The sequence below is a fragment of the Corvus cornix genome, chromosome 4 (assembly GCF_000738735.6).
Source record: "Corvus cornix cornix isolate S_Up_H32 chromosome 4, ASM73873v5, whole genome shotgun sequence".
In the NCBI taxonomy this organism is placed as follows: Eukaryota; Metazoa; Chordata; class Aves; order Passeriformes; family Corvidae; genus Corvus; species Corvus cornix.
In genome coordinates, this window is record NC_046334.1 from 54752064 (window position 1) to 54764889 (window position 12826).

Genomic DNA, 12826 nt, shown 5'->3' on the forward strand with positions numbered 1-12826 from the left:
ATTGAAGTAAGCAGTGTTGGGAAGAACTTGAAAAGACATCATCATCAATCTTTTACGTAAGCAGCATTTTCCCCTTTGTGGAGTAATATGTGTGTATATGTTCAGATACAGAGAATAGGAGGAGAGCACAAGTTTGTAACTGAGATTCCAGTTGATTTGAAAAATGTCTGTGGTCTTTTTCCACACTATGCTTTCAAAATCAGTTTGCTTTAATGTGCTTACATTAAGCACAAGCTGAGTATTTTTGTTAATGCCATGAGTTAACATGGTGCATGATCTAGAGTTTGATAACCCCCACTACAAGCTGATTGGCAGGTCAGTGGCATTAAGATCAGTCTTCAAATGAACTTTCGGTCTTACTGAAGTCTAGTTTTACTGTTGATGTGAGAGGTAGTATTAAACCAGGGAAATTGTTACTTGCTTTGCTTAGTTAGAGAGCAAAATTGCTACCAAAAGTATTCTTGCTCTGTTCTTTATTCTAAGCAACAGAATAATTTTTTAAATGGATCTTTAGTTGTTCTCTTTCACTATAATTTAAGATGGACTCTTTCTTGTGCAAATAACTAAAAAAGGCCACTGTTGATAAGGGAACTACCTAACAGTGAACTGCATGGCAAGTCAACCCTGACTGCAGGGTTGTTCCTTCTCTGCTGTGCTTTAAAAAACAGAAATTGATAAGTTGCAGATGATAACTCTTGGAGAAAGGTAACTTAAATTTTCATATGCTGATTTTAGAAAAGTGAAAGGGAAATGTGGAACTGAAAAAATTGAGGTTGAGTAATGATGCATAAAATATCAAAAGATACTTACAGATCAGAAAAATAAAACACCCTCCTGGTTTAATATGTTTGTAGACAAGGAATTTGTTAATTTTACTGCAAAATTTATCACACTAAATTGCAGAGTAGATTTTGAGAGTAAATAAATGAGAAAAGAAAAGGATACTGGCAATGAGCTTAAGACTGTCAGTTGCAGAAATTCTGAGAAATACTAATTTCTCTTTCTTCTTTCACAGTACCTCTAGATAGTGAGCTTACTTCTCTTTCATGTTCTCAAGTTTTAGGGAAGATTTCTATTATGATGACACTGCTGGATACTTTGTTCTTGGGGGCAGTGGGTATGTAAATGGTATTGAAGCGTTTTTTGGACCTGTGAAATATTATCGTCTCAGTGTGTTGGAAACAGAACAGGTAAGCAGAAGCACTACTTGGAAATGTTGAAATATTAGCAGCCAACTATGACTCTATTTTATTTTTTCAGATGGAGTGCTCATCAGGTGATAAACTAGGGATGAAACACCATAGTATCTGGGAACATATGTCATATATGATAATTTTCTGTTGAAATCTAGCAGTATTAGTTACCATTTCAAATGCTAAATGATAATATTTCGGGAAGTGTGTGTGTAAAGGAGTGTTTGTAAATCTATATTTAATAAGGATGTATTTTCAGTATTGCTTTGTTCGCAGAGTTTCTGATGATACGGAGTTGGACACATTTGATTAATCTATGGTTTTGATAAAACTGATGGTAAAAAGTCACATAGGTTTGGCCAGTTTTGGAAACTTGTCTGTGATTTTTGGATTATGCTGACCATTTAAATAGATAATAGTCTACTGTGGCGAGCATCAGGTTGTCTGACACACTAATATGATGTGCCAGATAAGCTGATGGTAGTGAAGAATCTGTTTCCTTTTGTTATTTGTGTACAATGCATCTTTCTAGCTGAGCATGCACAACAACAGATACTGGCGATGTCATGTATCCATCATTTGCCTTTTTATAGATTTCTAACCCTCATCATGACAAAGACACAGTGGAACAAATTGAACTTTACTACGAGAGATGTATGGACATTCAAGAAATAGTTTATGACTACACATATATTGTAAGACAAGGCGAAAAAATGCGCAGAAGTTGTAAGTGTTGATCTGTGATGAATTCTAAACTGTCATCTTTGGAGACCTGTTTTCTGTCCTTTAATAATCTGGATATTGATCATCAAAAGTAAACTTTAATTCAGTCATAACAAGAAAAAAATGCAATTTGAAGAGTTTAGTCTTGTTACTGATAGCTAGAACTGGGGTTTTGTCCCTGCAAATACTTTTGTGTCATGGAATAAAAACTTAAATTATCTTGATATGTCTTCTCTAATTAGAGAGGTTCATAAAGGGACAAAGAAATACTTTCAAGCTTTTATGTACGCTACGCAATTGCCTCTCTTCCATTTCATTTTTGAAATGACCCTAGAGGCAAATGGGTGGGTTTTGCTAGAATGTTTCTGCCAAAGTTGTCTTACATTCAGTAATTAACAGTTTTCTACCAAAGTGTCCACTTTGGTGAAAGAAGAATGACATAGCTTAAATGTGTGCTGAAAACTAGCTTATGTTTCTAACTAGAATTCGGTTGCATGCATTGTGACTGGAGTATGGAAGAAGAAATCTAAATGTATTTGTAAGTGGCCTGTGCTAGCTGGATGAATTTTTAGCACTGCTTTGTGTTAAGGGTGTGTTCATCTTGTCCATGAATTTTTAGTGTCCTAGAAACATCTTTTTTTCTGTCATAAACTTGTTATCAAGACCAAAAAGTCAGCTTTCATGTCTTAAATATGTTGTTTTCTCTAGGTTACTATGAAAACTATTATTTGGAACTGATTCACAAATATGGAGAAAAATCCAAATGTGATGCTTTCATGTGGGGAAAAGAGCTCAGGGAAAAGTACCACACTTTGTTCAAACTGTTACAAGAGATGGATTTCAGTAGTCCAGATGGTAATCATGTTTCCTTTTTTTTTTATTGCTCTTAAATAACTCAACAATATTTGTTGTGTAGTTTAGTATCATTTGACTTATGTTCATGTGTTATACTTTTGTTTTTCATATCAGCTAACTTTATAAAGGAGTATTATGTGGCTTATATGTTTCAATATGCTGCAGATGAAAGGATGGCTTATTAGATAGAAGGAATCATAGAAGTATCCTTATGCTTTTAGTGGTTAGTTACTTTGAGATGGTCTTTTGGATTTTTATTCACTCTTCATATTCAATAATACCTTGTGTCTCTAGGAATTTTGTTTATCTATGTTGAGAATACCATTCAGCATGAGAAATAACAGAATCTGTCTGAGTCCCGTTAAATTAAGGAGGGGAAATTGGTTCCTAATTTTAACTCTTGCAATAACTGTGTGTCCTATATTTGATTTTTAGTGTTAGAAGATGGAAGTGATACAGTTGTAGAAGTTGGCCGGAGGATATTTGAGAAGGTTGTGAAAGGTCTGTCCAGCGCCAATGGCCTCAGCAATTTGGGCTCCTCTGTGCCTCTCCTGGTGGATTCCAGTTGTTGTGGATACCATAAGGCTTCCTATTTTCTTGCAGTTATATTTGAAACAGGGCTCGGTGTGTCTGTGGATCGTATAAAGGTACTACATTTAATATGTTCTGTTATGTCTGTGAAATCAATTACCTTTAAAGGCTTTTAAGAAATGGGATGATCAATTGAATTTAAAAAAGTGAAGTGGCATTCAGACCTAGGTGGTGGTTGAAGGGATTCTCCAATAAAGCTACTAATTAATACCTTGATGGCAGTGATATCTATATGAAGGCCTGATGGTGGGAGACTTTATCCTGCTCAAGCAGAACAAGGAAATCAATGATTTAGTAAAGACCTAAAAATGGTGGTAAAGTGAACAGCATAGAGAGTACTGCTTTTCCTAGTCACTGTGGAGCTAGGATGAGTAAGAGCCCTTGAGTCATCCACAGTCATTTGAAGACACGTAGGAAAAATGTCTCAGATCAGGCAAATCCGAAGTGGAAAGGTTGCATGGTACAGTCAGGAAAGAAGTCTGATTTTAGAGTGTGCAAAAATGTGACGCTGAGCATATTGTGGTCAAATGAGCAAGGCAAAAAGGCAAAGTAGGACAGTTTTCTTTTGTAAAAAAGTGACCGTGCTTCAGCTGAGCAACTGCAGAGTTTGAGAACTCCTGACGTCTTAGGCAGGTTGCAAATAACTGAAATGTTTCGATGTGATTCTATTGCAAGGTCAAATAAAGGGTAGATGTTCATATGTCCGGGGAAGAAGGCAACTCTAAAATTTCCATTAGATATTTAATTGTGATATAATAGTATAATATCAAACACTCATAAAGAGCAGATGATGTGTCTGTTGTGGATACAGGATTAGAAATCAGAAGAACCCCTGACAGGCCAATCAGAGACCGAGCTCACCTGCAATTCTTCAAAAACAAGAAACCTTAGACAGGAACGTTTTTTATACCCTAATTATAGAGTATACCTAGTGCTAATTATGGAGGCTAAGTCATTTTATCATTTGATCTGCTACAGATAGTGTAGGAAACAATTTAATATCCAGCACAGATGGGACACCACTGGTTTTCTTACTGTGTATGTAAAAAATAATAGTAGTGCTGAAAATGTTTTTTGGCAAATGTGTGGTGCATAGACCAACTAACATGTACCTCAAGGATGATTTGTGCTAAAACCTTATCAGCCATAGATCCCATCCTACTAGTCCTGTCAGAACTCTAGGGTAAGATTTTCAAATGCTGTTTGTTAGCTTCCATATGTTTCCACTGAATTCGGTGTGAAAACTCCAGTTGGCATCAGTGGGAGTAGTTAAGTCACTGCTGAGTATAAAAAGTGTCAGAGTATAAACAACACTGTAGTAAAATGACATTAAAAAATTGCTGCACACTTAGTGGTGACAGAATAAATGCAATACTTGAAAAGTGTTTAGAGCCTAGTTTTTCTCTCAAGTCTTTCTGTGCAAACATAAGACATTTTAACTGCTTTAGGGCTGTGCTTGCTTCTGTAACTGTGTTTACATGATATAGCTAGTAAATCAGGTATGAGTATGAACATTCTGTTCCCTGTAAATCTCCTGCAAAGTGCTTAACTTGTGAGATGTGCAGTGAATTCACTCTTGTTTATGTCTGTTGATTTTTGCCAGGGACTGCTGTATAGTTTAGTTGGTGCTCAGGGGAACGAGAGACTTTCTGTGATGAATCTTGGCTATAAACATTACCAAGGCATTAATAACTATCCACTTGATTTGGAGCTGTCATATGCTTATTACAGTAATATTGCAATAAAGACATCCCTGGATCAACACAATATAAAAGGGGAACAGGTAAAAGAGTTATAAATATATCTGAATTTGTTTTCTGTGCAAGTTATTTTTCATATTTATTTTATGTGGCTAGAAGATTTTTGTCTTGATGTACAAATACTAGCTCATGTGATTTCAGTCCCTGCCTGTGGCAGGGGTGTTGGACTAAATGGTCTTTAAAAGTCCCTTCCAGCCCAAATCATTCTGTGATTCTATGATTGTTACAAAATCCCCCAAATTGTATGTAGATATCATTACTGTGTTTCTTAGGAAGGGGGAATCAAAATCAAAATCGGACTCAAATCCTCAGAATTGTCCACAAGCCTGTTTTTTGTTAAAGCCCAAGCCTTATTCTTGGGCCCTAAATCCTCACTCAGATTTTCAATTATTAATATAATTGGATGTGTTTATTAAGCAACTGATCTGCTGTTTCAGTAGACAGACATCATGAAGTTCCTACAAAAGATGAATTGTCCTCTCCATACTTACACCTTTTCTATAATCAAATTTAATGACTTGGTTAAATAGTTATCTGATAAAGTTACAATAAAATGATTTTAGAATAAGCTGCTAAACAGGAGGTAACAGAACTTTATTTGTAAAGAATAGTCGAGGTAGGTTAGTGCCAGAATCCTGGCTTATCAGAAAGAATGATTATTGTACAAAAGATAGAGAGATTTTAATTGCTGAAGAACTAAAAAAATCAGCAGATTTACCAAGATAAGAGTGCCGTGAGTCAGGTCTTCCTCAAGCTTTCTGCTAGCTTTTTTTATCTTTTGAAAGAGATTTCTATAGAAATTAAAAATCCTTAAAATGCTTAAAAACACTTCTTTGTCATTTTTAAGTGCAATTAAAACCAAAAGATGGTTTGGGGTTTTTTTTTCACTTGTTGGTGTCTTGGTATATCTCTCCGTGTAGAGTGGACTTATAGTTTTGGAACAAATCAGTAAATGTTTTTTACAGTGGAAGTGAGAATAGTTCTTAATGCACTGGCCAGCAGAGGAGTGATGAGAATTTTAAAACTGAGAACTGATCGTGAATTTTTAGGGATAAGCAGAAAATGGACAACATTTCCATTTTGGTAGCAGATGTAGAAATTCATTGTGAAATTCATGTGGAAATTAATTTTTTTCTGTTCACCTACTCTTCAGGCATTTGTTGAAACGATAAGACTGATGGATGATGAACTGCTAAAAGCTCAAACAAAAGAAAATGGTGATGTCTTTATGTGGTTAAAACATGAAGCAACAAGAGGAAATGCAGCTGCACAGGTATAAAGTAATACATTTCCCCTTTCTTGGTTTTAGACACACTCAGGAAAGTACATTTATAGACCACGTAGGAAAGTTGCAGAGGAAAGTGGACAGACATTTTCTCCTTTCACCCAGAATTGCTTTTTTTTTCCCGGCTTGAACTATTTCCCACGTTCCTGTCCAATAATATCCAGTAATCATGCAAAAGCCATAACAATGATGCGAGGCAAAAGGGAAGAGTTGTCAAGTCTTGGCAACCTCCTTCTCTGATCCTTTTCCCTGGTTTTGTATTTGAGACAGTGCAATTACTGCTGCTGATCTGAGACTGGTAGCAATATATTGTAATACTGAGACATTTACACGCATCAAATCCATCTGTTACTTACTTCTGCTCTTAAATCAGTCCAGACTTCTATGATACTGACAGCTGTAAAAAGTACCCTGCTGTAAAGTTAGTATCAGTACGTTCCACCACTGGAAAGGCCTCTGAATATTCCTGATAACCAGTTGTTTTCAAACTATTGAGGGTGTGTAGTATTTTCTTCACATATTTGAAATGCATCTAAGTCTGCAAAAGTCTGCTCCTGCAATTCCAGTTTCAATACTAGCATTTATAGCATTACTCCTGATGTTGTTTTCTTTTAGCAACGTTTGGCTCAGATGCTGTTTTGGGGTCAACAAGGAGTGGCAAAAAATCCTGAAGCTGCAATAGAATGGTATGCAAAGGGTGCAATAGAAACAGAAGATCCAGTGTTAATATATGATTATGCCATTGTGTTGTTTAAGGTAAGTCATGTTTCATGTTTTCACTTCAAAATAATCATTCCTATAACATGATGTTTCTAAGTTATCTGCAGTGACACACAGTAAGAGTGTATACAAGTGCTTTTAGATTTACTCTGAAAATCAATCAATAGTGATGAAGCTAATGTTGACTTTTACCAAAAAGGCACAAAAATTTTAAAACGCCCAATTTGAAAGCAGTCTAGTTACTTTGTTCCTAGCCAGATTCAAGATCAAAATACCAACCAAATTGTGGATAGTAATTTTTCCTAATGTCTTGTCTCCTCAAAAATCCAACCAGCTAGTAGGCATAGGCTTTGGTGTAGAGATGTAGGTAAAGGTTTGATCCTTTCTTAGAATGCCCTTTATTAGATCTCTAGGATTTTTTTTAGTTGGAATTAAATTATCTCCGCGTGCAGTTACTTTTCCCTGCAAGAAGCAGTAGACAGATGAGGCTCAACTGAGGCATAACCCCACCTGAGTCAGATAAAGGTGTATCAGCTAAGTGATGTCACCCCCTAAGACATTCAAGAGCACTAAAAGTTAGAAATATTAGTAAGGAACTGTTTGGTTGTCATTCCTTTGACAGTGGAGGGTTTTTCTCTAGAAAGTGCTTGCTTAAGTTTTGCTTGTGCTGATTTTGAGCACACATAATCTATTTGACCTATGTCTGGAATTAATTTGTGTGAACATCATAAGCATGACATCTGTGTATTTCCTGTAGAGACACTCTTAACATCCTTTTTCAGGAAAGCTGAGAGCTCTTGCTCACTGCCAAGTTGTGCACAACTTATTCCCCTCTGAATGCTATTCGTTCTTCCTTAGCTGCTCAAAATTAATGATCTGTGATACTATTTATCCATAAAAATCCCTTGAATATATTGGTGAAATAATTGTTTCTAGACTGAATCACTGAGATTTTGTGAAGGAAGGATGAACACAAAGCTGTTCATTTTGTTGTAACTGTTTAAAGCCAAATAACAGTAAGTAATAGGATCAACATTAAAAGGCATTTTGAATGTGCATAAGTGAATTTTTATCAGCCTGCATTTGTAAACAATGATTGTTTCACATATCCATTTCCTAGGGTCAAGGTGTGAAAAAGAATATAAAACTTGCATTGGAATTGATGAAGAAAGCAGCAGCCAAGGTAAAATGCAATCAATATTTTATTGTAGGAGTTCTGTACCAGGTGCTAATAACAATGAATTTTATATAAAATGCCTGTTGCCATAATTCCGTGTCAATACTGCTTGCTTCTTCCAGTGTCCTCACCATGAATGGTGAAAGCCTTATTTTCCCAAATTGGGAGACTAGACCACTCAAAATCAGCCAAAATTTCTGTGAAAGAGAAAGAATTCTCTCTACTTATATCTTTTGCAACTTGATGTTAGTTAAGTGATTTACAGAGTGAATATTCAATCCAGGACTATGTTGTTTGCCTTATGTTCCTAAGCATTAAGGGAGAATACCTGGATGTCCCAAAGCCTCATGGATTTTTCCATAGTAGGGAGAAACATTGATAGGCACCACGGAGCAGAGGAGCCTCACTCCATTTAATGATCTAGTACAGTCAGATTACCCAGGCCGTGACTTGGTCCTTAGAATAAAAATGAAAGAGTACCTAGACCTGGAATACATTCCTAGCTCTTAGAACCAGAATTAAATTACTGATTATGACAGTAAGACTTCACTGCTGACCACCATGAGAAAAGATTTGTGTCAGTTCTGTGATTGCTTTGAAACAGGAGAGACTATCTGTTCTACTGCCTGTTTGGGAAAGGCTTAAATAAACTGAGAGGCTTTTATGGTGTCATCAAAATTCCCTTGATTCAGGATCTGAGGAACAGCTTCTTGGAAGACTCCTAGAGACATCAATTTCCTTGCTCTCCTTGAACTCAGATATTTGGGTTCTCATGCTCCAATGCACATTTTCTATACAAAAAAAAAATCACAATTGAAAAGTTTAACAGCTTTTGCATTTTAATGGACAAGTTAATAACACTGCTGGCATACTTACAGCCCCAGATGATCCACCAGTTTATGCAAGGAGGTGGTGACTCATTATAACAAAAAAAAAAACCATCTCAAGATTTTCTCCTCTTGAGCCAAAATGCAAAGATGCAACTTGGTAATAGCAAGTAGCAATATCTTAAGCAGATCTGTATGATGTTGGTGAAATGCATTTTGAAAGCAGCATTACAAAGTTCTGTGTTCATTGCTTTCTATTTATTCTCAAGGAAATGTTCTAGTTTAAAACAAGTGGGGTTTTTGATTGCTAATCCTGTCAACCAGTTTCTGGGAGTTCACAAGAATAAGTGGCTTTGAAGAGGAAATGGGAAAAATAGTCACAGTTTGTTCTTGTCAACAAGAGAAAGTCAGCACACGTGGCTGTAGAGTAAGATGACACTGGAGTCTTATTCCTCACTCTAAATAAGAGGCCACAAAGAAGAGTAGTGGGGAAAAAAAAGTCAGCAAACCTTTATAACCCCTAGTCCCAGAAGTAACAAAAAGCAGAATCAAATGTATGACCTGAGACTGTTGTTCTCCTTCCCTAAGGGCTTGCCCCAGGCAGTGAATGGATTAGGATGGTATTACCACAATTTTAAAAGAGACTACAGAAAAGCAGCCAAGCACTGGTTAATTGCTGAAGAATTGGGAAATCCAGATGCATCATACAACCTTGGTGTCCTATATTTAGATGGGATTTACCCCGGAGTACCTGGTAGAAATCAAGTGAGTAAATGTTTAACGGTACTATTTCTTACATTAGGGCCCAAGTTAGAAGTTTCTGCCCCATTCTTGAGATTGCTCTGTTCACCCTGAGTTGGATTTTGATACCTTTCATCATAAAGAAGGGTTTTACTGGGGGGTTCAGTCAGATTGCTTCGGGTGGGAGATGTTGCTCAGGTATCTCAGTCAAAATTATGTGCATGTGTTTGTATTCTTTTAATTTAGGAACAAAACAGGTGCAGGTTTTTTTCCTTCTAGTGACAGCAGCCAGGAAGGATAGTGTGTGCTCTCACATCATGGGACCTTTTGGGTTCTCAGTTTTGGATTGGAAAAGTTTATAGGGAAAGGATTCCACAATAACTGAAAGCAACACAACCTTGTCCCTGAACTCATGAACAGCTATGCTATGTTCACACAGCTTCTGTGAGCCTCAGAACTGCAGTGAGAGGCCTCCAATCCAGACTTGAAAATGTAACTATGTCATACAGTCCTAGTAGATGGCAGTATTTTATTTTGTTTTTCTGTGACAGAACCCATTAACGTGTGTGCAAAATAAATTTTCCCCTAGTAGGAATGGTCTACTTTATTTATATTTCTTTTAATTTACTAGGTAGTGTATGAACAGCAGCAAAAATATAGTGAGGAAGACTTGTAATAAATGCAGGCAGACCTCATACTTAGAGCCAAAAAATGTTTTCAGTGAGGCCTTTCAGTTCTGAGATCTGGATATATTCCAGACAGTGAGCATTTCTGCTGCCAACAGCAGCAGTGCTCACCAACATGTGCATGTGGCAAACACATTTTCCTTCCCCAGGGACCAAAATACACATTTCAGAGTGGACTGATTATAAGAGTACCCCTAAAAATGCCCAGGTTTCTTTATTCATCAAAGCCAATGGCAAGAAGTTATGGCTGTGATGGATACTGTGTAGTCCACAGAAAGCATATATTGATGGTTAAAAATTCCTTGAAATAAATTATTTCAGGATGTGTGCTGGTTTGGTTTACTTTACAGATTACTCTTCCTGAGGGTAAAATGTGGAGTCACAGCCTTCCCACTTCTTTAGCTCTGGCCCTGCTTACTCAATCTGTGTTATCTTTTGTAAACCAGTTTCAAAGATTTGAGCACTGTGGTTGGTCTCTGCTGAACATACTGAGCATTGCTGCTGCTCCACAGCCTTCATTTAGCATCCCAAGTGCAAAAGTCCTGTTCTCCAGGATGCCTTAATAATCTTCCTACTAGTGAATAACTGCTTTTATTTCTGTGAGTGCATGCAAGACTTTTATGTTAGCCAAGCGTTAGTTAAATGTTTAGACACTTTGCTATTTGATGTTCCATATATTACCTGAATATATGTTTTTAAAAACTTTTCCTAGCCTAATCTATTAAAAAATTAGAAGAAAGAATTCATTTCATCTAAGTGCAAAAGTAGTTAAACTGTCTTGCCCTCATTAGCCAGCTACCTATTTTAATTCATTTGATGAAATGAGTCCTGAAGAAGAAATCTCAATGAAGATTAATAATGCAGAGTTGATAATTGTGTCTTGTTTCTTCACAGACAGTTGCTGCACGCTATTTCTATAAAGCTGCCCAAGGAGGACATATAGAAGGGACTTTACGATGCTCTCTGTATTACATCACAGGAAATATGGAAGACTTCCCTAGAGAGCCGGAAAAAGCTGTAATGTAAGTAGTGAGACCATTTATTAAAGGAGAATATATTTCTGATGTAATTATTTTGATTATTGGTGATTTTTAAGTCCATAGTCTAAATACCTTGTACTTCACGGTGCTTACCTCCTTGGCAAAAGGTTCTGCAGTAATGTTTGATCTGCATGAATATGTATTATTTAGATGACCAGTAGATTTTGAGAGATATTGAGTACTTCTAGTACTTTTCTTTTCCAGAAAAACTCGGAGAGATTGTATCAAACTGTTGGGGTCCCTCCCCTGCCATGGAGCCCTGGGAGAGGGGCCCTGAGGGCACAGACACGGGGTTTCCCTGCCCCTGGTCAGCCTCGTTCCCATTGGTTGGTTTGTGTTCCCCCGTGTGGCCAAGGCCCCTCGGGTCCCGTGATTGCCTCAGTTCCTCGGCAGAGCCCCGGCCATGCGGCTGGAGAAATAAACATCTCTGAAACATCTACCACGAATCTGTCCATATATACTTCTTTTCCACGGGACTCCTGGTTTGATATATGCGTGTTGCAGTAATCCCCGCTGTACGGCCAGAAAAGAAACAGCTCTGGCAGACATCATAGTTGAAATGTTTTAAGCTCCGGTACCTAAATCCAACAATTGGACACTCTTTACAGATGTTGCATTTGGCCTGATGTTTTGCTGTTTCTGCAGCTGCCACACAGTGTAGAGCTGGTAGCCACACCATAGACTGTGGTTCTGAGCGCATCCAGTCTATAAATTGCTTTACAGTTATTTCCGGCTTATTGTGGTTCTGTTGGAAGCAGCTGCGCACACTGGGTTCAATGTTGCTGCCACCAAAGGCTGCCACTTCCCCAAGCTGCCGTGGGATCTGGATAGCATCGTGAAGCAGAAGGCCCAGCTGCCTCTGGTGACACATTTCTGTAGGGCCTGCCACCTCCTTGAAGAGATATCTGTACTTCTCTTCCAGAAGGCCCTTAGAAAGAGACATCAAGCTAATTTTCAGGGACTGCACTCGAATTTTTCCAGTTCGGCCACTATCATACACATTGAGCAGCCAGTTAAGACACATGTCTACACAGAGAGGAACATTCACCATATCTTTGTGTTTAAACAACATCCTCGTCTTTGGGTATTCAGTGTTGTACTGTTTCAAGTAGAACACGCGGTCAGAGCGCACCGTGTGTCCCGGGGTCCCGTGCAGGCTTCTGATGAGGTGGAACGCGCGGCCAGCAGGTTGTAGAACAGGGCTGTGCTGCACGCCAAGGAGCACTGG

General features: G+C 37.7%; 2 protein-coding genes across 2 annotated transcripts in view; one reads left to right on the forward strand and one right to left on the reverse strand.

The window, feature by feature from the left end:
• Positions 1-12826, forward strand: part of SEL1L3 (SEL1L family member 3) — a 36002-nt gene that overhangs the window by 11645 nt on the left and 11531 nt on the right. The window contains exons 6-16 of the mRNA XM_039551476.1: positions 1-56; positions 1058-1190; positions 1787-1919; positions 2625-2771; positions 3207-3418; positions 4966-5145; positions 6276-6395; positions 7023-7163; positions 8248-8310; positions 9720-9896; positions 11453-11580. Coding sequence (XP_039407410.1) covers positions 1-56; positions 1058-1190; positions 1787-1919; positions 2625-2771; positions 3207-3418; positions 4966-5145; positions 6276-6395; positions 7023-7163; positions 8248-8310; positions 9720-9896; positions 11453-11580 — 1490 coding nt within the window. The remainder of the gene's footprint in view (positions 57-1057; positions 1191-1786; positions 1920-2624; positions 2772-3206; positions 3419-4965; positions 5146-6275; positions 6396-7022; positions 7164-8247; positions 8311-9719; positions 9897-11452; positions 11581-12826) is intronic.
• LOC104690842 (utrophin-like) lies at positions 11688-12670 on the reverse strand. The gene is made up of 2 exons (XM_039550854.1): positions 12118-12670; positions 11688-11725 (listed from the first exon to the last, which is right to left on the reverse strand). Exons 1-2 carry the CDS (start codon positions 12668-12670, stop codon positions 11688-11690), a joined length of 591 nt encoding a protein of 196 aa, XP_039406788.1.